This window comes from Tachyglossus aculeatus, chromosome 9, assembly GCF_015852505.1.
Source record: "Tachyglossus aculeatus isolate mTacAcu1 chromosome 9, mTacAcu1.pri, whole genome shotgun sequence".
In the NCBI taxonomy this organism is placed as follows: domain Eukaryota; kingdom Metazoa; phylum Chordata; class Mammalia; order Monotremata; family Tachyglossidae; genus Tachyglossus; species Tachyglossus aculeatus.
Window position 1 is genome coordinate 42,274,953 of NC_052074.1, and position 25,708 is coordinate 42,300,660.

Below are 25,708 nucleotides of genomic sequence, written 5' to 3' on the forward strand. Positions count from 1 at the left end.
CTTAATAAATGCCATAATAATAATAATAATAATATAATATAATAATATAATAATAATGATGGCATTTGTTAAGCACTTACTATGTGCAAAGCACTATTCTAAGCGCTGGAGCACTGGTCTATGCTCGTATCCTCCCCAGCTCTTAGAACAGTGCTTTGCTCATAGTAAGCGCTTAACAAATGCCATCATCATCATCATCATTGAGCAATCACTGAGTGCAGAACACTGAACTAAGCACTTGGGAGAGTACAGTATTACAATAAACAGATGCCTCCCCTGCCCACAATGAGCTTACAGTCTGGAGGGGAGACAGGCATTAATTTAAATAAATAAATTACAGATATGGACATAAGTGCTCTGGGGCTGGTATGGGGGGAATAAATAAAGGGACAAGTCAGGGTGATGTGGAAGGGAGTGGGGGAAGAGGAAAGGAGGGCTTAGTCAGGGAGGAGATGGGCCTTCAGCCTCCCTAGCTCCATTGTAAGATCTTAGCGGGTAGGGATCATTTCTGTTACTTTCATTGTATTCTCCCAAGTGCTTAGTACAGTGCTCAGCACATTGTAGACATTCAATAAATATTAATGACTGATTTTTGTTTTGGATCACGTACATCGACACTCTTACTCTTCTTGCCTAGCGTGCATTGGTAACTTGTGTCTCTTAGACTGTAAACTGCTGGACGACTGCCCTCTGCTTCCAGAGTACAGCGCTTGGCACACTGTAGTAGAAGCGTAGTAAGTGCTGTTGACGGTGATGAGATCCTATTCCGTGTCTTTACGACCTTCTGAAGGCATAGGTTATCCCCATTTTACAGATGAGGAAACTGAAGCCCAGAGAGATTAAGTAACCCGCCTGATGGCACACAGTGGATCAGATCTATAATCAATGAATGGCATTTATTGAGTGTTTACTGTATACAGAGCACTGTACTCAGCACTTGGGAGAGTAATAGTAATGATGGCATTTGTTAAGTGCTTACTATGTGCAAAGCACTGTTCTAAGCGCTGGGGAGGATACAAGGTGATTAGGTTGTCCCAAGTGGGGCTCACAGTCTTAATCCCCATTTTAAAGATGAGGGAACTGAGACATAGAAAAGTGAAGTGACTTGCCCAAAGTCACCCAGCTGACAAGTGGCGGAGCAGGAATTTGAACCCATGACCTCTGACTCTCAAGCCCGGGCTCTTTCCACTGAGTCACTCTGCTTCTCTTCAGTACAGTACATCAGAGTTGGTAGAGACGTTGGTAGATACGTTCCTACCCATAGTGAGCTTACAGTCTACAGATGAGTTTACAGGTCTAGAGACTGTAACTTGAATATTCTGATTTATAGTCCTGAACTTTTTTTTTCTTTCTCGTATTTGTTAAGTGCTTACTGTGTGTCACACATATTTCTGAGCCCTGGGGTAGGTACAAGTTAATTAGGTTGGAGACAGTCCCTGTCTCACATAAGGCTCACAGTCTAAGAGGGAGACCAGGTATTTAGTGTCCGTTTTACAGTTGAGGAAGCTGAGGCACAGAGAAGAAAAATGACTTGCCCATGGTCACAGAACAAGCGGGGATTAGAGCCGGGATTAGAACCCAGGACCTCTGATTTCCGGGCCTGTGCTCTTCCCACTAGTCCATGCTGCTTCTCCTCTCGAGCACACTGCCTCCCTAGGATTCAGAAACACCTGGGGGAGATTTGTCTTTTTTTAAAGCAATGGGGGAATGGGAGGTGACGGACCATTCCACCTCTATGAACTTTCTGCAGTATTTATCCCCCGAAGACTGAGAAATAGGGAGGCCTCCAGGAAAGAGTCAGAGAACCTGGATCCTCACCCCGACTCTGCCACTTGTCTACTGAGTTAATCAGTCAATCAATCAATCGTATTTATTGAGCGCTTACTGTGTGCAGAGCACTGTACTAAGCGCTTGGGAAGTACAAGTTGGCAACACATAGAGACAGTCCCTACCCAACAGTGGGCTCACAGTCTAAAAGAGTGGGCTCACAGTCTAAAAGACAAAAGACTCACAAAGTCTTTTGTGAGTTAACCTGTGCCTCAGTTTTTTTTAATGGTATTTATTAAGTGCTTACTATGTGTATAGCACTGTTCTAAGCACTGGGTAGGTTACAGGGTGATCAGGTTGTCCCACAGGGGGCTCACAGTCTTAATCCCCATTTTGCAGATGAGGGAACTGAGGCCCAGAGAAGTTAAGTGACTTGCCCAAACTCACCCAGCTGACAATTGGCAGAGCTGGGATTTGAACCCCTGACCTCTGACTCCAAAGCCCGGGCTCTTTCCACTGAGCCATGCTGCTTCCCGAGATGCGTTCCTCATCTGTAAAATGGGGATCCAATACCTGTTCTCCACCTTGCTTAATTTATGAGCCCCATGTGGAACAGGGATTGTGTTCAGTCTGATTGTATTGCCTCCATCCCAGTGTTTAGGACAGAGCTTGGCACACGGTAAGCACTTAATAATAACCACAATTATTATTAATACCGTTCCCTCTATCAAGAGTATCCTTTATAATAATAATAATGATGGCATTTGTTAAGCACTTACTATGTGCCAGGCACTGTTCTAAGCGCTGGGGTAGATACAAGGTAATTAGGTTGTCCCACGAAGGGCTCACAGTCTTAATCCCCATTTTGCAGGTGCGGGAACTGAGGCACAGATTAGTTGTGACTTGCCTAAAGTCACACAGAAGCGCCAGGATTAGAACCCTTGACCGCTGACTCCCAAGCCCGTGCTCTTTCCACTGTCACACTGCTTCTCCTTTATTTCTGGTTTCCTGTATTTTTTTTTTGCTCCCCTTGTCTGTAATTTTTTTAATCTTTTCTCTATGTTTGTCCTCCTCCATGTGGATTGCGAGCCCCATGTAGGACAGGGACAAGGTTTGAAAAGTTGATCTTAGTCACCCCAACGCTCAGCACTTTACCCGGCACAAAGTGAGCTCTTTATAGATCTTATAACTAACTGGAAAAAAAAAAAATCCCAAGATTTAAGATGTTTGTCTTTCTCTCACTTGTCTACAGATGTTCTGGAAGGTTACAATGGAACGATCTTTGCCTATGGTCAGACCTCTTCAGGGAAAACCCACACTATGGAGGTGAGGGTGTGGGAGGGAATGTGTGTATTCCACGATGCAAATGGCTTTTGGCCGCCTCGAGGTAGGGATGTCTAAGCTTTGTGGGTTTAAAGTAGCTTCGGGCTGCTGCAGATGGCTTCCTCCCCAGGAGCCGATGGTTCCATCTGCTAAAATAACACCAGCCTGGGGGTCGATCTGGACGGGCCTGGTCCACTGGAGAGAGCCCGAAGGGACGGAGGGACGTCCGGAGCCTGAAGTGGTTTTGAAATGATGAAAATCCTCTGCTCCCTGACCTCTCCCTGAGGGACTCATCCCGAGGAAGATGTCGGGTGGGCTTTGCATTCCGTGTTTCCTAATTGAGAGAAGAGGATCATAATAATAATAATAGCAAAGCACCGTTCTAAGCACTGGGGAGGTTACAAGGTGATCAGGTTGTCCCATGGGGGGCTCACAGTCTTCATCCCCATTTTACAGATGGAGGTAACTGAGGCACAGAGAAGTTAAATGACTTGCCCAAAGTCACACAGCTGACAGTTGGCAGAGCCGGGATTTGAACCCATGACCTCTGACTCCAAAGCCCAGGCTCTTTTCACTGAGCCACGCTGCTTCTCTTTTCTCTAGGATCATGGGAGAGGGTTGTCACCACGGGGGATGGGTCCCCACAAAAGCTCATCAGGGAGATTCTAACTTTAATCCTCCTTTTCTGCCTTCTGCTCAGCTGGGTTCTGGGACTAATCTTCTGGGAGGATGGGGATCGGTTCCCTCCTGAGCTGGGGGGAGGGAGGGCGGGGAAGGAAGCTTTCCTGGAGACAGCCGAGTGGCTTGTGACCAGGCTCTTTTCCCCTCTGTGCCAGTGAGGTGCCTGTGGCCCAGTTCCCTCCGCTGGCTAGTGGGTTTTCTCCCTGACGCCGATTGCCTTCGTTGGGACTGAGGAGCCCGGCACTCCAGCTGGTCCTGTGGGGCTGCTCTGGCCTGCTTTGTTCTCCCGAAATGAGCCTGCTGACCAGACCACTGAGGCTGGGGGGCGTTCCCTCCGTCCCCCACCCCCTTACTCCATGGGACTGTCCTCCATGAGGGGTGGTTGGGGTTGGGGTGGGCTGTGCCACCTTTCCAGATTTGGGTGGCGGGGAGGGGGTCCACTGTGCGGAGTGGACAACAGGAGCTTTAACCAGCGGCGGTGATGTCTGAGGGATAGAGCCTCAGTGCTTTCTCCTCCAAATCTCAGGAATGCCCTTCTCCCTCCCAAACCTCCACCTTGGGAAAACGGCATCTGGGTCCCTAGTCTGGGAAAGGAAAGGAGGCCGGGCGGGTCAAGGAGCCTGGGCAGTGGAAAGCAGGGCACTGCGGGGGCTATTTTGTTCTTGTCCTTTGGGAATTCTCCTGCCCTAATTAAGCAGCCTCTTGGCTTCAGGGGCAGAGGCTGAATCTCTTTGAGGTAATCCACAAAAATAAAAGGAATCAAGACAATGATTGGGAAGAGGGAGAGGAGGAATGATTCCTTATCATTATTTTATTTTGTTAGTATGTTTGGTTTTGTTCTCTGTCTCCCCCTTTTAGACTGTGAGCCCACTGTTGGGTAGGGACTGTCTCTATAAGTTGCCAATTTGTACTTCCCAAGCACTTAGTACAGTGCTCTGCACACAGTAAGCGCTCAATAAATGCGATTGATGATGATGATCAAAGCAGCAGGGTAGTATTAGGTTTGGAATAGTGCTAGGCCCTCTCAGATTCCCAGGCCATAGAACATAGGAAGTTTAATCAGGTTAGGATTGGCATCCCATCTGAGAGAAGCACTTTTTGAGTAGCAGTTGGACATCAATCAGTCAATCAGTGGTATTTATTGAGTGCTTAGTGAGTGCAGTGCACTGAAATAAGCTCTGGGGCGAGTACGATACAATGGAATTAGCATTGTAGCAGACTCCTTCCCTGCTCTTAAAAAGCTTATAGTCTAGAGGGGCATCAGACACGGTCTGAACCCATCTCCTCCCGTGTCAGTCTGCTTCGGTTAGGGAGGGCCCAGTGAGACCAGAACTCTGCCCACAAATGGAGGATATCCCAGAGGATGGCGGGATTTTCCTCTAAGGGGAAGGGAGGAGGAAAAGGCACAGATGCTTGTCTTCTTTAAGGCCCAACAGCAACAAAAAGCCGGGAAGGGGAAAGGGTGGGCTAAGCAGAGGAGTGGAGACACTGGCCACATTTGGTCTGGAAAGAAAGCGAGATGTAGCCAGCGGCCCTTGAGTCAAGAGGATGATGCTCGTTCTTTGTGTGCCTTGATTGCCCTAGGATTGGCGACCTCTCCCATCCCAGGTGGTCTGATCTCTGCTCCCTGGGCTGTGGAGGTTGTGTTTCCGCAGAAACGCACAGGAAGGAAAATCCATACTCACCCAGCCCTTTCTTCCCACACCCACCCCCCTGGACTGGGACAGATGCGGGTGGTCAGAAGATCATTTCTTTATTCTCTCAGCCTGCTCTCCGCAGTATCTAGGGGAAACGGGATGGGAAGGACCGAATGTCCTGTGCCCATTTTCTGACCCATTCTCTCGCTCGTTCACTCCTGTGATGTGGAGAAAAGGGCAGCCTTGGGGGTGGGGGCCCAGGAGGGGCCTTTGAGGCCCTCGGGTTGGATGGGGACCTATGGTGACCTGTGATCTGTGGGGGCTGGATTGCCAGTTTTCTGGCATGAAGAGCAAAGGCCCCGAGTGCCCGGCCCCAGAGGGAGCAGCGTGGCACCCTCAGAGCACTGTTTCGGCAACAAGAGAGCACAACTCACAAACTAAGTGGGGTTCCTGGAAGGGCCCATGGGTGGACGGGCAACCAGTGGGTGTGAACCCCTTCCCTCAGAGGCAGAGATCCGCACGGAGGTGATTCCTCCTGACAGAGGTCCTGGGTATTCATTCATTCATTCAATCGTATTTATTGAGCACTTACTGTGTGCAGAGCACTGTACTAAGCGCTTGGGAAGTACAAGTTGACAACATATAGAGAAGCAGCGTGGCTCAGTGGAAAAGCGCCCGGGCTTTGGTGTCAGAGGTCATGGGTTCAAATCTCGGCTCGGCCAATTGTCAGCTGTGTGACTTTGGGCAAGTCACTTCGCTTCTCTGGGCCTCAGTTACCTCATCTGTGAAATGGGGATTAAGACTGTGAGTCCCCTGAGGGACAACCAGATTGCCTTGTAACCTCCCCTGCGCTTAGAACAGTGCTTTGCACATAGTAAGCACTTAATAAATGCCATCATTATTATTATTATTATATAGAGACGGTCCCTACCCAACAGCGGGCTCACAGTCTAGAAGGGGGAGACAGACAACAAAAAAAAAACCATATTGACAAAATAAAATAAAAAGAATAAATATGTACAAGTAAAATAAATAGAGTAATAAATATGTACAAACATATATACTAGTGCTGTGGGGAAGGGAAGGAGGTAAGGTGGGGTGTGGGGAGGGGGAGGAGAGGGCTCAGTCTGGGAAGGCCTCCTGGAGGAGGGGAGCTCTCAGTAGGGCTTTGAGGGGAAGCCCTACTGGATCCCTCCCAGCGCTTGGCATGTAGTAAGCGCTCCCCCAATGCCATCCTGACTGTTATGATCGTTATTACAGAGGGCAGGTCAGCTCTCTTGGACTCCGGGCTCTCAAAGGAGGCGGTGAGAGGCCTCAAGGGCCAGTGGCAGCGGTTGAGTCATGGTTGATGGATGCTGATAATAATAATAATGATAATTATAATGATGGCATTTGTTAAGCACTTACTATGTGCCAAGCACTGTTCTAAGCGCTGGGGAGGCTACAGGGTGATCAGGTTGTCCCACGGGGGGCTCACAGTCTTCATCCCCATTTTACAGATGGGGGAACTGAGGCCCAGAGAAGTGAAGTGACTTGCCCAAAGTCACACAGCTGACAATTGGCGGAGCCGGGATTTGAACCCATGACCTCTGACTCCAAAGCCCGGGCTCTTTCCACTGAGCCACACTGCTTCTCTGATGCCCCAGCAGGTAGAAAAGTTTGGCCGGTGTCCAGCCTGCCGGCGTCCACTCCGACCGGGGAGGTTGGCGTGGGGTCCATCAGATGTGTGTTTTTGGATCAAACAGATCGCGGGGGAGCGATGGCTGCTGCCTAGTTCCCATAGTGCACTAAACGCCTTAGAGACAGAGACAGACAGAGAGATGAAGGCTCCCCTCCGGGTAGTCACATATAATAATAATAATAATGGCATTTATTAAGCGCTTACTATGTGCAAAGCACTGTTCTAAGCACTAGGGAGGTTACAAGGTGATCAGGTTGTCCCACGGGGGACTCACAGTCTTAATCCCCATTTTCCAGATGAGGTAACTGAGGCCCAGAGAATAATAATAATAATGATGGCATTTATTAAGCGCTTACTATGTGCAAAGCACTGTTCTAAGCACTGGGGGGATACAAGGTGATGAGGTTGTCCCACGTGGGGCTCACAGTCTTCATCCCCATTTTCCAGATGAGGTAACTGAGGTCCAGAGAAGTGAAGTGACTTGCCCAAGGTCACCCAGCTGACAATTGGCAGAGCCGGGATCTGAACCCATGACCTCTGACTCCAAAGCCCGGACTCTTTCCACTGAGCCACGCTGCTTCTCCATAAGTCACATGAACCTGCATACAGAAACACGAACAAATCTTTCTTACGTCCATATCTATTTCATTTATTTCTATTAATGTCTGTCTCCCCCTTGAGCCTGTAAGCTTGTTGTGGGCAGGGAACATATATTGTTATATATATAGTATACAATATTGTTATGTGTGTATATATATATGTATATAATGTATATGTTATATATAGTATACATATATGTGTACACATACATGTATATATATATTGTGTGTGTGTATATATATATATATAATGTATATATATTGTTATATCTGTTATATTCTTGTATTGTACTTTTTCTCAGGCTCTTAGTACAGTGCTCTGCCTACAGTAAGTGCTCAATAAATATGAGCGCTTACATACACTCACATACACCCCCTGCCCCAGCACACATTCACACCACACACACCACACATACATGAGAAGCCGCGTGGCTTAGCGGAAAGAGCCCGGGCTTGGGAGTCAGAGGTCATGGGTTCTAATCCCCGCTCCTCCGCTTGTCAACTGTGTGACTTCGGGCAAGGCCCTTCATTTCTCTGTGCCTCAGTTGCCTCATCTGTAAAATGGGGATGAAGACTGTGAGCCCCCCGGGGGACAACCCGATCACCTTGTAACCTCCCAAGCGCTTAGAACGGTGCTTTGCACATGGTAAGTGCTTAAAAAATGCCATCATTATTATTAATCCCAGCTCCACCGCTTGTCAACTGTGTGACTTTGGGCAAGTCACTTCACTTCTCTGTGCCTCAGTTGCCTCATCTGTAAAATGGGGATTAAGACTGTGAGCCCAATGTGGGACAACCTGATTACGTTGTATCCACCCCAGCGCTTAGAACAGTGCTTGGCACATAGTAAGCACTTTTAACAAATGCCATCATTATTATTATTGTACCACCCCTCACACCTTCCCAAGTACACCACACATACCCACAGACACACCACGTTCTCCCCCACACATCAATCCCACTCCCTCCCCCCACGCATGCGGGAACGTTGGCGGGCGCATCCTTGCAATCAGTCAATCGATCGTATTTATTGAGCGCTTACTGTGTGCAGAGCACTGCACTAAGCGCTTGGGAAGTCCAAGTTGGCAACATATAGAGACAGTCCCTACCCAACAGTGGGCTCACAGTCTAAAAGCTAATAATAATGATAGTACTTGTTAAGCAACGTCTTCTGATTTCCTTGGATCCGTGCTGTGTCCACAGGGGAAGTTGCACGATCACCAGCTCATGGGCATCATCCCGAGGATCGCACACGACATCTTCGACCACATCTACTCCATGGATGAAAACCTGGAGTTCCACATCAAGGCGAGCACTGGGCGTGGAGCACTGCGCGGCCCTGAGGGGACGGGTTAAGGGGGAGGCGCCGGGCGGGCTGTGGCCACAGTTTTCCCCAAAATCAGCTCCCTCCGTTCGGCGTCTGCTCCTTAGAGTGGCCCGGCCCTCGTGGCCAGAGGGCTATGTGCTACGCTAGTTCTGGGCCCGGCGGATCCATCACGGGTAGAGTCCTGGCCTTCTATTTAGGGCCGCAGCCCGGGTGACAGACGGAAACAGCTCGGAGCCCTGACCCCGGCCTTCTGTTCTGAAATAGGTGTCCTACTTTGAGATCTACCTGGACAAAATCCGGGACCTGCTTGACGGTGAGAGAGCGGACGCGCGGCCTTTATGGGGACCACTCCAGAAGCCCGGGGACCCTCCCTCTGCGGCGTCCTCAGCTGGACCGCCGCCAATCCCGTAAATTTGGGGGTCTAGGTCTCGGGGGACTGCTATCTGACTCCTCTAGACGGTACATTCCTGTTGGGCAGGAAGCGTATCGACCAGTTCATTCATTCAGTCGTATTTATTGAGCGCTTACTGTGTGCGGAGCACTGTACAAGTTGGCAACATTTAGAGACGGTCCCTACCCAACAGCGGGCTCACAGTCTAGAAGGGGGAGACAGACAACAAAACAAAGCACATGGACAGGTGTCAAGTCATCAGAATAAGTAGAAGTAAAGCTAGATGCACGTCATTAACAAAATCAATATCGTCATCAATCGTATCTATTGAGCGCTTACTGTGTGCAGAGCACTGTACTAAGCGCTTGGGAAGTACAAATTGGCAACATATAGAGACAGTCCCTACCCAACAGTGGGCTTACAGTCTAAAAGGGGGAGACAGAGAACAAAACCAAACATGCTAACAAAATAAAATAAATAGAATAGATATGTACAAGTAAAATCAATCAATAAATAGAGTAATAAATATGTACAAACATATATACATATATACAGGTGCCGTGGGGAAGGGAAGGAGGTAAGATGGGGGGGATGGAGAGGGGGAATCAATAGAATAGTAAATATGTACCAGTTCTGTTATATTGCACTCTCCCAAGCGGTTAGTACAGTCCTCTGCGCACAATAAGCGCTCAATAAATGCAACCGATTCTAGACACGGAGTCGTTTGTGTTAAAGGGCCCCTACTCCACAGGGTTTCTGACTGGTCTTGCTAAGGATGAGATCAATCAGTGGCATTTACTGAGCACTGTACTAAGAGCTTGGGAGAGGACAATATAATCAATCAATCAATCAATCAATCGCATTTATTGAGCGCTTACTGTGTGCAGAGCACTGTACTAAGCGCTTGGGAAGTACAAGTTGGCAACATCTAGAGACAGTCCCTACCCAGCAGTGGGCTCACAGTCTAGAAGGGGGAGGCAGAGAACAAAACCAAACATATTAACAAAATAAAATAAATAGAATAATAAATATAACAGAGTTGGTAGACTCCTTCACTTCCCACAAGGCGCTTACGGTCTAGAGATGTGTGGCTTCAACTAATGCATCCTCTCTGGGTGACCTTAAAGTGTCAGAAAGAATGTAGTCACATTCAGACAGACTTCTTGGATGTGGAGAGCGGGGGTCTGGCGATGGCAAAAAGAAGTCGGTTGATGCGACGTCCTATTTTATTAGATCTAGTGTTGGTTTGACCAGTGAGATTTCATTCAGTTCCCCTGTGGCCCTGCTTGTAGTGTCCAAGACGAACCTGGCAGTCCACGAGGACAAGAACAGAGTCCCCTTTGTGAAGGTAAGGGGGAGACTTGCTTGGGGAGCGGGGGTCAAGCGTATGAATCCCGGTTGGAATAATCATAGTAACTGTGGGATCGTTTACTATGTGGGATGGACCCTCTCCATCCCCCCACCTTACCTTCTTCCCTTCCCCACAGCACCTGTATATATGTACATATGTTTGTACATATTTATTACTCTATTTATTTTACTTGTACATATCTATTCTATTTATTTTATTTTGTTAGTATGTTTTGGTTTTGTTCTCTGTCTCCCCCTTTTTAGACTGTGAGCCCACTGTTGGGTAGGGACTGTCTCTATATGTTGCCAACTTGTACTTCCCAAGCGCTTAGTACGGTGCTGTGCACACAGTAAGTGCTCAATAGATACGATTGATTGACTGATTGATTAAGGGCTTACCATCTGCCAAGCACTGGGCTAAGCGCTTGGGTAGATAAAACACAAGCAGATCGGTAGAGAAGCAGCGTGGCTCAGTGGAAAGAGCCCGGGCTTTGGAGTCAGAGGTCATGGGTTCAAATTCCGGCTCCGCCACTTGTCAGCTGTGTGACTTTGGGCAAGTCACTCAACTTCTCTATGCCTCAGTAACCTCATCTATAAAATGGGGATTAAGACTGTGAGCCCACTGTTGGGTAGGGACTGTCTCTTATATGTTGCCAATTTGTACTTCCCAAGCGCTTAGTACAGTGCTCTGCACATAGATTGATGATGATGATGAGCCCCACGTGAGACAACCTGATCACCTTGTAACCTCCCTAGCGCTTAGAACAGTGCTTTGCACATAGTAAGCACTTAATAAATGCCATCATTGTTATTATTATTAGATCAGATACAGTCCCTGTCCCACATGGGGCTTTCAACGGGGAGAGAGAACAGGTATTGAATCCCCATTTGACAGATGAGGAACTGAAGCTCAGAGAGGTTAAGTGACTTACCCAAGGTCACACAGCGGTCAAGTGGTGGAGCGGGGATTAGAACCCGGATCTCCGGACTTCCACTAGGCCATGCTGCTTCTCTGAGTATCTTGTTTAGTATTAGAAGCCCCCAGATACCCATTTTCAAAGTGGCCTCACCTCCTGAAGTGTATTCCCGGACTCCAGTGCCTGAGTGGGCCATCTGAATGCAGTGGAGACACTTTCTCCGTTCCTCCCTGCTGCATCCAGGGGCCTCATCGGCAGTGCCCGTGACCAGCCGCAAACACCAAGGTCCAGGAGGGAGCCAGTGGTCAGTCGACAGCTTGGCTCTGGGTGACCTAAAAGCGTCAGAAAAAATGAAATCACAGTCAGGTCACTTGGAGGAGGGGTTTTGGGCCTCCTGGAGGAGGGGTCTCAGGCCTTTTGGAGGATCCCAGAGCTGACCCCCGACCCGACCTCTGGGCATACGTTCTGAGAAAAACAGGAACGTTTGAGGTCCTCAGTTCATCCGGCGGCGTTCCCAAGGGATCCAGGGAAAGTTTAATCTTGATTTGTCTTTGCCACTGGCCCCGCGTGGGCCTCCCCTGACCGCTGGAAAGCGTCGGGATGAACGGTCTGCCGGATCAAGGCAGGGCGGTATTCACCCCGAGTTTACCGTTCCCCAGGGCTGCACGGAGAGGTTCGTGTCCAGCCCTGAGGAAGTCATGGACGTCATCGACGAAGGGAAAGCCAACCGGCACGTGGCCGTGACGAGTAAGTCCCCGGTCGTGTCCCCCCCCAAGGCACCCCAAATCCCTGTGCCCCAAAGCACCGTGTGGTTGTCGCGGACAGAGGGGTGGCGGGGGAAGGAGGGTTGGCTTAACCAGTCCCTGGAAGACCCGGAGTCCGGACGTCGTTCTCACATGTTAATCGGGTTCCTCGTAGACATGAATGAACACAGTTCTAGGAGCCACAGTATCTTCCTGATCAACATCAAACAAGAAAACGTGGAAACCGAGAAGAAGCTGAGTGGCAAACTGTACCTGGTCGACCTGGCGGGGAGTGAAAAGGTATTAGGGCCCCCATCATACCATCACCTGCTTAGAGCTGGCAGCCCCTCTCGGCCCCCTCGTTCTGAAGCTTTGTGGGATTTCATCCTTGGAGATGTTGGCTGAGACAAGTGTCACAAGAGTTATAGAGCTGCTTTGGCTCAAGTACTCCGTGCCGGCACTGTGCTAAATACCATTATTATTATTGTTATTATGCCACGTCACACAGCAGGCCAGTGGTGGAGCGAGGAACAGAACTCAGGTCTTCTGACCCCCTGACCTGTGGCCAGACTGCTTCCCAAAAAAGAGTCAATCTCAATTCCGTTTGGAAAGGAGAGTTTGAATACAGAGTTTAATAATGATGGCATTTATTAAGCGCTTACTATGTGCAAAGCACTGTTCTAAGTGCTGGGGAGGTTACAAGGTGATCAGGTTGTCCCACGGGGGGCTCACGGTCTTCATCCCCATTTTACAGATGAGGGAACTGAGGCCCAGAGAAGTGAAGTGACTTGCCCAAAGACACACAGCAGGCAAGTGGCAGAGCCCGGGATTTGAACCCATGACCTCTGACTCCAAAGCCCGTGCTCTTTCCACTGAGCCACGCTGCTTCTCCTGGAGTACGTCTTCCTTTCATTCATTCATTCAGTCGTATTTATTGAGCACTTACTGTTTTCAGAGCACTGTACTAAGTGCTTGGGAAGTACAAGTCGGCAACATATAGAGACGGTCCCTACCCAACAATGGGCTCACAGTCTAGAAGGGACTAAGTTCAGGTGGTCTAGGTCTGGATGGGAGCAATGATGATGATGTTGATTATGTTGAGAAGCAGCGTGGCTCAGTGGGAGAAGCAGCGTAGCTCAGTGGAAAGAGCCCAGGCTTTGGAGTCAGAGGTCATGGGTTCGAATCCCGACTCCGCCACATGTCTGCTGTGTGACCTTGGGTAAGTCACTTAACTTCTCTGAGCCCCAGTTACCTCATCTCTAAAATGGGGATTAAGAGTGTGAGCCCCACTTGGGACAACTTGATCACCTTGAATCCCCCCCAGTGCTTAGAACAGTGCTCTGCACATAGTAAGCGCGTAACAAATGCCATTATTATTATTATTATTATTATTATTATTATTATTATTATTATTATTATTATGGTATTTGTTAAGCACTCACTAAGTGCCAGGCACTGTACTAAGCGCTGAGGTGGATACAAGCAAATCAGTTCGGACACAGTCCTTGTCCCATATGGGGCTCACGGTCTCAGTCCCCATTTTGCAGATGAGGTAACTGAGGCACAGAGCAGTTAATAGGCTTGCCCAAGGTCACACAGCAGACACGTGGCGGTGCCGGGATTAGAACCCAGGCCCTTCTCTGACTCCCAAGCTTGGGCTTTATCCACTAGGCCACACTGCTTCTCTTCATGCTGCATTGTGGGGGGACTCCATCAGGCAGGGGCAGATCCGTCACCGGGGAAGCAGGAGGCTGCTTTCCAGATTCCGTAGGTTTGAGAGACCCTGTGTTCCTCCTGGGGTCTCCATATCCCCCGGGCAAGACGATTCCCGGGTTTCCGTGATGTAACGGGCCTGCTCCGAGCCCGGGTGTTCTTCAGCCTGAGCCAAGAGCGGAAATGGTTCCGGGATCCGCTGTCAGTCCCGTCCCAGGACGGCTCCTTCTCGCCGCCTGCTCCGTCTCTGTCATCATTTTCTCTCCTCAAGCTTCCTCTTTCGGGTGAGTCTGACGGGCTTCTGGTCTCCCCTACCAGGTCAGCAAAACGGGAGCCGAGGGCGCGGTTCTGGACGAAGCCAAGAACATCAATAAGTCCTTGTCTGCCCTGGGCAATGTGATTTCGGCGTTAGCAGAAGGAACGGTATGTTAAATAAGCCCTGGTCCCACATGATCCAGTAAGGAGAGAGGAAAGTCATCCTCCTCACTGGGCTGTCCTCTCAGTCACGGAAATAATAGTAGCCATCGTGGTATTTGTTCAGCGCTTACTATGTGCTAAGTGCTGGGCTGGAGATGCCGTAATCAGGTCGGACACAGTTCCCGGTCTAAGCGGGGAGGGAGAACAGATATTTCACTCCCATTTCACACATGAGGGAACTGAGGCCCGGGGAAACTAAATGACTTACCCCAGGTCATCCAGCAGGCAAGTGGCATTACCGAGATTTTTATTTTTTTCAGGAAGCGTTTACTATAGGCCAGGCACTGTACTAAGCCCTGGGGTAGGTACCAGGTAATCAGGTGTCCCATATGGCGCTCACGGTACTAATCCCCATTTCACAGATGAGGCAAGGAGGAGTGAAGTGACGTGCCCAAGGTCACCCAGCAGACAAGTGGCAGGGCTGGAATTAGAACCCAGGTCCTCGGATTCCCAGGCCCGGGCTCTATCCACTGGGCCACGCTGCCTCCTCTCCTCCAGCTCTAACAAGTCACCAGAAATCAATCAATCAATCAGTCGTATTTACTGAGCGCTTTACTGTGTGCAGAGCACTGTACTAAGTGCTTGGGAAGTGCAAGTTGGCAACATATAGAGACAGTCCCTACCCAACAGTGGGCTCACAGTCTAGAAGGGGGTGACAGAGAACAAAACAAAACTTATTAACAAAATAAAATAAACAGAATAGATATGTACAAGTAAAATAAATAAATAGAGTAATAAATATGTACAAACATATATACATATATACAGGGCAGAAAGGGCAGAGGGTGGAAATATCAACCTTGAGGTTTGATTCCCCAGGATACTCTCCATTTGCAACCGCTCTGCGGAGTGAAGAAAGGCCACATTTAAGGAACCAAAAAACTGGAGGTCTCCCAAGTCTTTGTAGAGCCCCAAGTCCCCTTCACTAGGTGCCAAGCACTGTACTAAGCTCTGGTGTAATAATAAGGAGAGTGGTATTTGTTAAACACTTACTGTGTGCCAAGCACTGTACCCAGTTTGGGGGCGAATACAAGCAAATTAGGTCGACCACAGTCCCTGTTCCACACAGATTCACAGTCTTACTCTCCACTTTAAAGATGAGATAACTGAGGCCCAGAGAAGTGAAATGACTTACCCAGGGTCACACAACAGACAAGGGATTCAGCCGGGATTAAAACCCTTATCCTTCTCACTCTCGGGCCTGTGCTCTTTCCACTGGGCCACTCTTCTTCTCTGGATAGATAAGAGATCATCAGGGTGGCCAGTCTCTGTCTACCAATTCCAGCCCGTCAGTCACGGGTGACGGTTGCACCTGCATTTCAGAGAATCGTTTGCCCATTCTTTTCTTCCCCTCCCTTCCCTTCCTTTTTTTCTCCCTTGAACAGAAAACTCACGTTCCCTACAGAGACAGTAAGATGACCCGAATCCTTCAGGACTCTCTGGGCGGGAACTGCAGGACGACGATCGTTATATGCTGTTCGCCCTCCGTCTTCAATGAGGCCGAAACCAAGTCCACGCTGATGTTTGGGCAGAGGTGAGTCCTCCGGGAGGAAATGGGTCACGGAGATCATCATCATCATCATCAATCATATTTATTGAGCGCTTACTGTGTGCAGAGCACTGTACTAAGCGCTTGGGAAGTACAAATTGGCAACATATAGAGACAGTCCCTACCCAACAGTGGGTTCACAGTCTAAAAGGGGGAGACAGAGAACAAAACCAAACATACTAACAAAAATCCGTACAGCCCTAGTTCCTGCTGGGTTTGGGGTAGTGTGACTTCAGACGGGTCTGCCGATCAAGAAGCAGCGACTCTGCCATTTCTCTGCTGTGTAAACTTGGACAACTCCCTAAAATTCTCCGTGGCTCAGTTTCCTCATCTGTAAAATGGAGATTAAGACTTTGAGTCCCATGTGGGCCAACCTGATTCCTTTGTATCTACCCCAGCAATTAGCACAGTGAGCACTTCACAACAACTAACACTACTGAGAGTTCACCTCCTCCAGGAGGCCTTCCCAGACTGAGCCCCCTTTTTCCTCTCCTCCTCCCCACCCCCCCCACCCTACCTCCTTCCCCTCCCCAAGCACTTGTATATATTTGTACAGATTTATTACTCTATTTATTTTACTTGTACATATTTACCACTGTATTTTATTAATGATGTGAGCCCACTGTTGGGTAGGGACCGTCTCTATATGTTGCCAACTTGTACTTCCCAAGTGCTTAGTACAGTGCTCTGCACACAGTAAGCGCTCAATAAATACGATTGAATGAATGAATTAATCTCTAATTCTATTTATTCTGACGGTTTTGACACCTGCCTACATGTTTTGTTTTGTTATCCGTCTCCCCCTTCTAGACTGTGAGCCCGTTGTTGGGTAGGGCCCGTCTCTATATGTTGCCGACTTGTACTTCCCAAGCGCTTAGTACAGTGCTGTGCACACAGTAAGTGCTCAATAAATACGATTGAATGAATGAACGAAGACACGAGACCAGCCTCTTCTCAAGGTCTTGATCCAGAGCTCTGCACACTGTAGACACTCAGTAAAAACCACCACTTGATAGATGGCCGAGTGCATTTATTTCTGGTGCATTTGTGCCCTTTCTGACTGCAGAGCCAAGACGATCAAGAACACCGTCTCTGTGAACCTGGAACTGACGGCGGAAGAGTGGAAGAAGAAATATGAGAAAGAGAAGGACAAGAACAAGAGTCTGAAGAATGTTATCCAGTATCTGGAGATGGAGCTGAACAGGTGGAGAAATGGTAAGGAATTGAGGGTATTTGCAAAGGGGGAGGAAGGAGGGATGTGTATATATGTACATATATTTGTACGTATTTATTACTCCCCTTCCTTTCTCTCCCCCTTGTCCCCCTCTCCATCCCCCCCATTTTACCTCCTTCCCTTCCCCACTGCACCTGTATATATGTTTGTACATGTTTGTTACTCTATTTATTTATTTATTTATTTTACTTGTACATATCTATTCTATTTATTTTATTTTGTTAGTATGTTTGGTCTTGTTGTCTGTCTCCCCCTTTTAGACTGTGAGCCCACTGTTCGGTAGGGACTGTCTCTATATGTTGCCAACTTGTACTTCCCAAGCGCTTAGTACAGTGCTCTGCACACAGTAAGCGCTCAATAAATACGATTGATGATGATGATGTGAGTAGAAATTTGTTAGAGAACCAATGGGGAGACTGGGATTGTTAAGTGCTTACTATGTACCAGACACTTTACTAAGCACTGGGCTCTCCTGAGCCTTGTAAATGATTTTAACAGCAGACAAGGCAATATTTCCCAATTTCCCCCTCTTCTTCATTGTCCTCCACCCTCACCTCCGCCTTCCAGCAGATTTCGCCTCCTCGAGACTGTAAGCCCGATATGGGCAGGGAATGTGTCTGTTTATTGTACTGTACTAGCCCAAGCACTTAATACAGTGCTCCGCACTTGGTACTCTCCCAAGCGCTTAGTACAGTGCTCTGCACACAGTAAGCACTCAATAAATAATGTTAAAAAGAAAGATGTTTGTGGTGGACCCCCTAAATCCTCCCCTCCTCCACTTTCTCCCCTCCGACCGCTTCCCAGATCTTTCCAACCCGAACTCAACTTCAAACCGAATGAATTGAGAAGCAGCGTGGCTCAGTGGAAAGAGCCCGGGCTTTGGAGTCAGAGGTCATGGGTTCAACTCCCGGCTCTGCCTATTGTCAGCTGTGTGACTTTGGGCAAGTCACTTCACTTCTCTGGGCCTCAGTTCCCTCATCTGTAAAATGGGGATGAAGACTGTGAGCCCCCCATGGGACAACCTGATGACCACTGAGCCACGCTGCTTCTCTGCTGGGTTACTTGTCTGCTGGGTGACCTTGGGCGAGTCACTGGGAATCTCTGTGGCTCAGTTACCTTGTCTGTAAAATGGGGGTTAAGTTTGGGAGCTCCATACAGGACATGGGACTGTGTCACTCATGTGATTGAATGACTGACTGAGTGAACCAGAGATCTCCTATTGCCGGGCCCCTGGAAAGGGACCTGGGGAGGAGCTGATTCATTCATTAATTCATTCAATCATATTTATTGAGCGCTTACTATGTGCAGAGCACTGTACTAAGCGCTTGGGAAGTACAAGTCGGCAACATCTAGAGACGGTCCCTACCCAACAGTGGGCTCACAGTCTAGGACGGGGAGACAGACAACAGAACAAAGCATATTAACAAAATAAAATAAATAGAATAGTAATGATGGGATTCAATCCTGATGGAACAGGATTGAATCGGACAGAGAAACAGCGTGGCCTAGTGGATAGAGCTGAGGCCTGCGAGTTAGAAGGTCTTGGGTTCTAATCCAGCCCCCTCCCCTTGTCTGCTGTGTGACCTTGGGCAACTCAACTTCTCCGGGCCTCGGTTCTCTCACCTGTAAAATGGGGATTAATAGTAATAATGATAATAAGATTAGAATTCGGAGGCCCCAGACTGAGCCCCTTCCTTCCTCCCCGCCTCGTCCCCCTCTCCATCCCCCCATCTTACTTCCTTCCATTCCCCACAGCACCTGTATATATGTATATATGTTTGTAAATATTTATTTATTTATCTTACTTGTACATATCTATTCTATTTATTTTATTTTGTTAGTATGTTTGGTTTTGTTCTCTGTCTCCCCCTTCTAGACTGTGAGCCCGTTGTTGGGTAGGGACTGTCTCTATACATTGCCAACCTGTACTTCCCAAGCGCTTAGTCCAGTGCTCTGCACACAGTAAGATCTCAATAAATACGATTGATTGATTGATTGATTAAGCGCTTACTATGTACCAAGCACTGTTCTATGCACTGGAGTAGATACAAGGTCATCAGGTTGTCCCACATGGGGCTCACAGTCTTCATCCCCGTTTAACAGATGAGGGAACCGAGGCACAGAGAAGTTGAGTGACGTGCCAAGGTCACACTGCAGACGGGTGGGGGAGTTGGATTAGAACCCAGGTCCTCTGAATCCCAAGCCTGGGCTCTTAATGTGGGACAGGGACTGTATCCAATCCATCTTGTATCTACCCCAGCGCTTAGAACATGTAGTAAGTGCTTAACAAAGATAATTATTATTATTGAATCTGGAGGGGCCTCCCTCCCTCCCTTCCCGGGTTGTCTCTCACAGCCCTCTCCCGCCGCGCCTGTCTTCCAGGGGAGTCTGTGCCTGAGATGGAGCAGATCAGCGCCAAGGATCAGAAGAACCTGGAGCCCTGCGACAATACTCCCGTCATCGACAACATCGCGCCCGCCGCGGCCGGCGTTTCCGCCGAGGAGAAGCAGAAGTTCGAGGAGGAGATCACCTGCCTGTACAGGCAGCTGGACGATAAGGTCTGTGGCGGGTGGCTGAGGGTCTGGGTAGGAGAAGGGGGCAGCTTGGGACCGAGCAGTGGTGTCCGCAGCTGGGCACCTGTGCCTCAGTTCCCTCATCTGTGAAATGGGGATTAAGACTGTGAGCCCCACGTGGGACAACCTGATCACCTTGCAGCCTCCCAGCGCTTACTATGTGCAAAGCATCGGAAACAGCCCGACGGCACCTGATGATGATGATGATTATGGCTTGATAAGCACATACTATCATCATCATCAATCGTATTTATTGAGCGCTTACTGTGTGCAGAGCACTGTACTAAGCGCTTGGGAAGTACAAGTTGGCAACATATAGAGGCAGTCCCTACCCAACAGTGGGCTCACAGTCTAAAAGGGGGAGACAAAACCAAACATACTAACAAAATAAAATACTGTTCAAGTGCTGGGGTAGATGCAAGTTAATCATGTTAGTCATGTAACAAGTTAATCGTGGTAGAGAGGCAGCGTGGCTCAGTGCAAATAGCATGGGCTTTGGAGTCAGAGGTCATGGGTTCAAATCCTGGCTCCGCCAATTGTCAGTTGTGTGACTTTGGGCAAGTCTTCTCTGTGCCTCAGTTCCCTCATCTGTAAAATGGGGATTAAGACTGTGAGCCCCAAGTGGGACAACCTAATCACCTTGTAGCCCCCCCAGCGCTTAGAACAGTGCTTTGCGCATAGTAAGTGCTTAACAAATACCACCATTATTATTATGCATCAAGCACTGTTCTAAGTGCTGGGGTAGATACAAGTTAATCATGTTAGTCATGTTACAAGTTAATCATGGTAGAGAAGCAGCGTGGCTCAGTGGAAGTAGCCCGGGCTTGGGAGTCAGAGGTCATGGGTTCAAATCCTGGCTCCGCCAATTGTCAGCTGTGTGACTTTGGGCAAGTCACTTATCTTCTCTGTGCCTCAGTTGCCTCATCTGTAAAATGGGGATTAAGACTGTGAGCCCCACATGGGACAACCTGATCACCTTGTAATCTCCCCAGCGCTTAGAACAGTGCTTTGCACATAATAAGCGCTTAATAAATGCCATCATTATCATTATTATTATTATGTTGGACGTAGTCCCTGTCCCACATGGGACCTACACTCTTAATCCCCATTTTACAGATGTGGTAACGGAGGCCAAGCAAAGTGAAGTGACTTATCCAAAGTCACAGAGCAGACAAGTGGCAGAGCTGGGATTAGAACCCAGGTCCTTCTGACTCCCAAGCACTTACCCACTAAGCCACGTTGGACTGGTCCCAGCCCACCTGGCTTTTCTTGACTAGCACAGACCTGGTGGGTCTCCCCGTGAATATCTTTCTAGTTCTTTAAGAAATCGGAGTTCTCCCAGGAAAATTCTGCCCAAATCAGCTGGTGACAGTCTCTAAGTGGCCTTTCCAGACTAAGCCCCTCCTTTCCTCTTCTCCCACTCCCTTCTGCATCTCCCTGACTTGCTCCCTTGGTTCTTCCACCTCTCCCAGCCCCACAGCACTAAATGTACATATTTATTTATTAATATATAATAAATATATTATATTATTATATAATATAATATAATAATATATACTATATTATTATATTTTATAATATATTATAAAATTTATAATAAATTTAATTTATTTGTGTTGATGTCTGTCTCCCCCTCCTGAGACTATAAGCTCATTGTGGGCAGGGAATGTGTCTGTTTATTGTTGTATTCTACTCTCCCAAGGGCTTAGTACAGGGCTCTGCACACGGTAAGTGCTCAATAAATACGACTGAAGAGGGAATGATGATGGATTAATCCGGTTAGGCGGTTTATTGTTGTATTCTACTCTCCCAAGGGCTTAGTACAGTGCTCTGCACACGGTAAGTGCTCAATAAATGCGACTGAAGAGGGAATGATGATGGATTAATCCGGTTAGCCGGTTTATTGTTGTATTCTACTCTCCCAAGGTCTTAGTACAGTGCTGTGCACACGGTAAGTGCTCAATAAATGCGACTGAAGAGGGAATGATGATGGATTAATCCGGTTAGCTGGTATATTGTTGTATTCTACTCTCCCAAGGTCTTAGTACAGTGCTCTGCACACGGTAAGTGCTCAATAAATGCGACTGAAGAGGGAATGATGATGGATTAATCCAGTTAGGCGGTTTATTGTTGTATTCTACTCTCCCAAGGGCTTAGTAGAGTGCTCTGCTCACGGTAAGTGCTCAATAAATGCGACTGAAGAGAGAATGATGATGGATTAATCCGATTAGCTGGTTTATTGTTGTATTCTACTCTCCCAAGGGCTTAGTACAGTGCTCTGCACACGGTAAATGCTCAATAAATGCGACTGAGGAGGGAATGATGATGGATTAATCCGGTTAGCTAGTTTATTGTTGTATTCTACTCTCCCAAGGGCTTAGTACAGTGCTGTGCACATGGTAAGTGCTCAATAAATACGACTGAAGAGGGAATGAAAGGGACTCCTTAGCCGGTTAATGATGGATTTTTCATTTCAGGATGATGAAATTAACCAGCAGAGCCAGCTGGCGGAGAAGCTCAAGCAGCAGATGTTGGATCAGGACGAGGTGAGGGAGCGGTGGTCCGGCTTGCCCTGGGCTTTGACCCCCTCGGGAGAGCCCGGGTACCCCCGAAACAGCCCTGTGTTCGGGAGCCTTCCCCATATAGGCGGGGCGGTCTTGCTCTCTGAGGTGGAAGGCTGCCATGCAAGGTAGGAGGATCGCCCGCATCTTGGGCGATGCTTTTGGTCTGGGTAGAGCCCACGTCTCCCCTTCTCGGGTCAGAGTCCGTCCCCCTTCCCCCAGGCGGAGCCTGTCCACTCCTCCCTGGCCCCCAGGAGAGCCCGGCCCCCTGACGTGGGCACGATGGGGCCTCCGTTTCAGCTGCTGGCCTCCACGCGGCGAGACTACGAGAAGATCCAGGAGGAGCTGAGCCGCCTGCAGATGGAGAACGAGGCGGCCAAGGATGAAGTCAAGGAGGTGCTGCAGGCCCTGGAGGAGCTGGCCGTCAACTACGACCAGAAGTCGCAGGAGGTGGAAGACAAGGCCCGCACCAGCGAGCAACTGGCTGATGAGCTGGCGCAGAAGACGGTGAGCCTTGCGGGCTGGGAGGGCCACCCGAATGGCCACCGGGAAGGCCTGGCTTTCCCTGGACTCGTGGCTCCCTCCTCAGATGCCGGTCAGGGCGAGGGTAGCCACAGAGCAGAGGGGAGGACGGATGGATGGTGGGGACCGGGATGCTCCCTCTTCCTCCCTCCAGGAGCAATTCCCAAGGTCGCTGGGGGGGTGCCAGCTCCGGGGGGTCCGCACAACCACCGGTCGGCTGTGTGACCGTGGGCAACTCGCTTCATTTCCCTATACCTCTGTTCCCTCATAATAATAATAATAATGGCATTTGTTAAGCGCTAACTATGTGCAAAGCACCGTTCTAAGCGCTGGGAGGGATACAAGTTGATCAGGTTGTCCCACGTGGGGCTCACGGTCTCAATCCCCATTTTACAGATGAGGTAACTGAGGCTCAGAGAAGTGAAGCGACTCACCCAAGGTCATGCAGCAGACATGTGGTGGGGCCAGGATTCAAACCCACGACCTTTGACTCCAAAGGCCGTGCTCTTTCCACTGAGCCACGCTGCTTCTGGGGATTAAGACTGTGACTTGGAGGTGGACTGTGTCCAAACCTGATTAGCTTGTATCTGCCCCAGTGCTTAGTACAGTGCCTGATACATAGTCAGTGCTCAACAAATACCATTAAAACAACCAACCCTCCCTGCCAAAACCCAGAGTCACGTCCAGCAGAGTGAGGGAGCTATCTTAGTATTTCCAGTTTAATTCAATTCAATCCAGTGCTCGGTCATATTTATTGAGCACATACTGTGTGCGAAGCACTGTACTAAGCGCTTGGGAGAGTACAGTATAGTACTAAACAGACACATTCCCTGCCGACAATGAGGTTACGGTCTAGAGCCCCCCCTCAATCCTCCCTCAACCCCTTAGAACACCACCCAGGGGGCTCTTAACCAGGATTTTTAGACTGTGAGCCCACTGTTGGGTAGGGACTGTCTCTATATGTTGCCATCTTGTACTTCCCAAGCGCTTAGTACAGTGCTCTGCACACAGTAAGCACTCAATAAATACGATTGATTGATTGATTTATTAGATTCATTACTTATTAATACTAACTGTGGTATTTATTGTTTCCTATGTGCCAAGCACTGAACTAAGCCCTGGGGTAGATGTAACACATCAGATCAAACACAGTCCCTATGCTACGTGGGTCGTGCGGGGGGGTGTCACAGTCTAAGAGGGAGGGAGTGCGGGGAATCTTATCCCCATTTTACAGAGGAGGAAACTGAGGGCTAGAGAAGTTAAATTCATTCATTCATTCAATCGTATTTATTGAGCACTTACTACGTGCAGAGCACTGTACTAAGCGCTTGGGAAGTACAAGTTGGCAACATATAGAGACGGTCCCTACCCAACAGTGGGCTCACAGTCTAGAAGACTTGTCCGTGGTCCCAGATCAGGGAAGCTAGAGCCGGGAGGAGAATTTAAGGCTGCTGACGTTTTGGTAATTGTCTGCATTTTGCTCAAATCTGCTCAGAAGCTGTTCAGATCCTTTCTGACGGCTGTTTCTAAACCCATTTCACACCCGTGAAGTTTGATGCATAATTCTGAGGCATCCTTTCAGCATTCCCCTTCCACAAAATTCAAGTCAGTCGATAAGTCAGTGGTATTCACTCTGTGTAGCTCGGACACTTGGACTGGTACCCTTTGAGCACTTGATATTCACCCCATAGCACTTACGTACATATCCATAATTTGTTTTAATGTCCGTCACTCCATCTAGACTGTATGCTCCTTGTGGGCAGGGAATGCCGCTGTGATTAATTCGCTGAGTATTTATTGTGAGCTGAGTGTTGTTCTAAGAGCTTGGGCACGGTCTCTACCCTCAAAAGAGACGGGCATTAAAATAATTTAAAGGAAACGACCAAGTGGAAGGTTGTGTATAGAAGTGCCGTGGGGTGAGCGGACTGAAGGGAGGGAGATCAGGGTAGAGAGGAGAGGGGTTAATCAGGGAAGACTCCCTGGAGGAGGTATGAGTGACATAGGTCTTTGAAGATAGGGAGACTGGTGGTCGGACAAATAGAAAGGTGGGGGGAGTTCCAGGCTGGAGAGAGGATGTGAGTGAGGGGTTGGCAGTGAGAGAGATCAGATCGAGTCACAGAGAGTAGGTTGGTATTAGAAGAGGGGATTGCAAGCGCTTAGTACAGTGCTCTGCACACAGTAAGCGCTCAATAAATACGATTGAATGAATGAATGGACTGGGTTGGAGTGGGAAAGACATCAGGGGAGTTGTTTGGGGAGTGGGATGATTCGTTTGGAGAACAGAGTTTAGAGACGCAACGATCGGAGCCCTGAAACCGGACAGGTGCCAGTGGAGACTTCTCTAGGGAACCGTCTCTATATGTTGCCAACTTGTACTTCCCAAGCGCTTGGTACAGTGCTCTGCACACAGTAAGCGCTCAATAAATACAATTGAATGAACGAATGAATGAGACACTTTGCTCCCCTGAGAGAAGGGGTGGATTTTTCTAAACAGAATCACCCTGGTTTTGCTCAGGAAGGACTTCAGTGGTATTTATTGAGCGCTTACTGGGTACTAAGCGCTTGGGAAAGTACGACGGAGTGGGTCGACACCATTCCTCTCCTCAAGGAGCTTCCCATCCTGAAGCCAAACTCAAGAACATCCAGGCCTCCCTAGGTAGGCG

At 48.7% G+C, this 25,708-nt stretch overlaps 1 protein-coding gene across 1 annotated transcript in view; it reads left to right on the forward strand.

Annotated features, from left to right (window-relative positions):
• KIF5C (kinesin family member 5C) overlaps positions 1 to 25,708 on the forward strand; it is a 79,107-nt gene that overhangs the window by 23,410 nt on the left and 29,989 nt on the right. The window contains exons 3-14 of the mRNA XM_038751748.1: positions 3,020 to 3,093; positions 8,892 to 8,996; positions 9,280 to 9,328; positions 10,699 to 10,754; positions 12,333 to 12,420; positions 12,592 to 12,716; positions 14,448 to 14,552; positions 15,992 to 16,140; positions 17,222 to 17,370; positions 19,772 to 19,947; positions 22,440 to 22,508; positions 22,824 to 23,030. Of these exons, the coding sequence (XP_038607676.1) occupies positions 3,020 to 3,093; positions 8,892 to 8,996; positions 9,280 to 9,328; positions 10,699 to 10,754; positions 12,333 to 12,420; positions 12,592 to 12,716; positions 14,448 to 14,552; positions 15,992 to 16,140; positions 17,222 to 17,370; positions 19,772 to 19,947; positions 22,440 to 22,508; positions 22,824 to 23,030 (1,352 nt within the window). The remainder of the gene's footprint in view (positions 1 to 3,019; positions 3,094 to 8,891; positions 8,997 to 9,279; positions 9,329 to 10,698; positions 10,755 to 12,332; positions 12,421 to 12,591; positions 12,717 to 14,447; positions 14,553 to 15,991; positions 16,141 to 17,221; positions 17,371 to 19,771; positions 19,948 to 22,439; positions 22,509 to 22,823; positions 23,031 to 25,708) is intronic.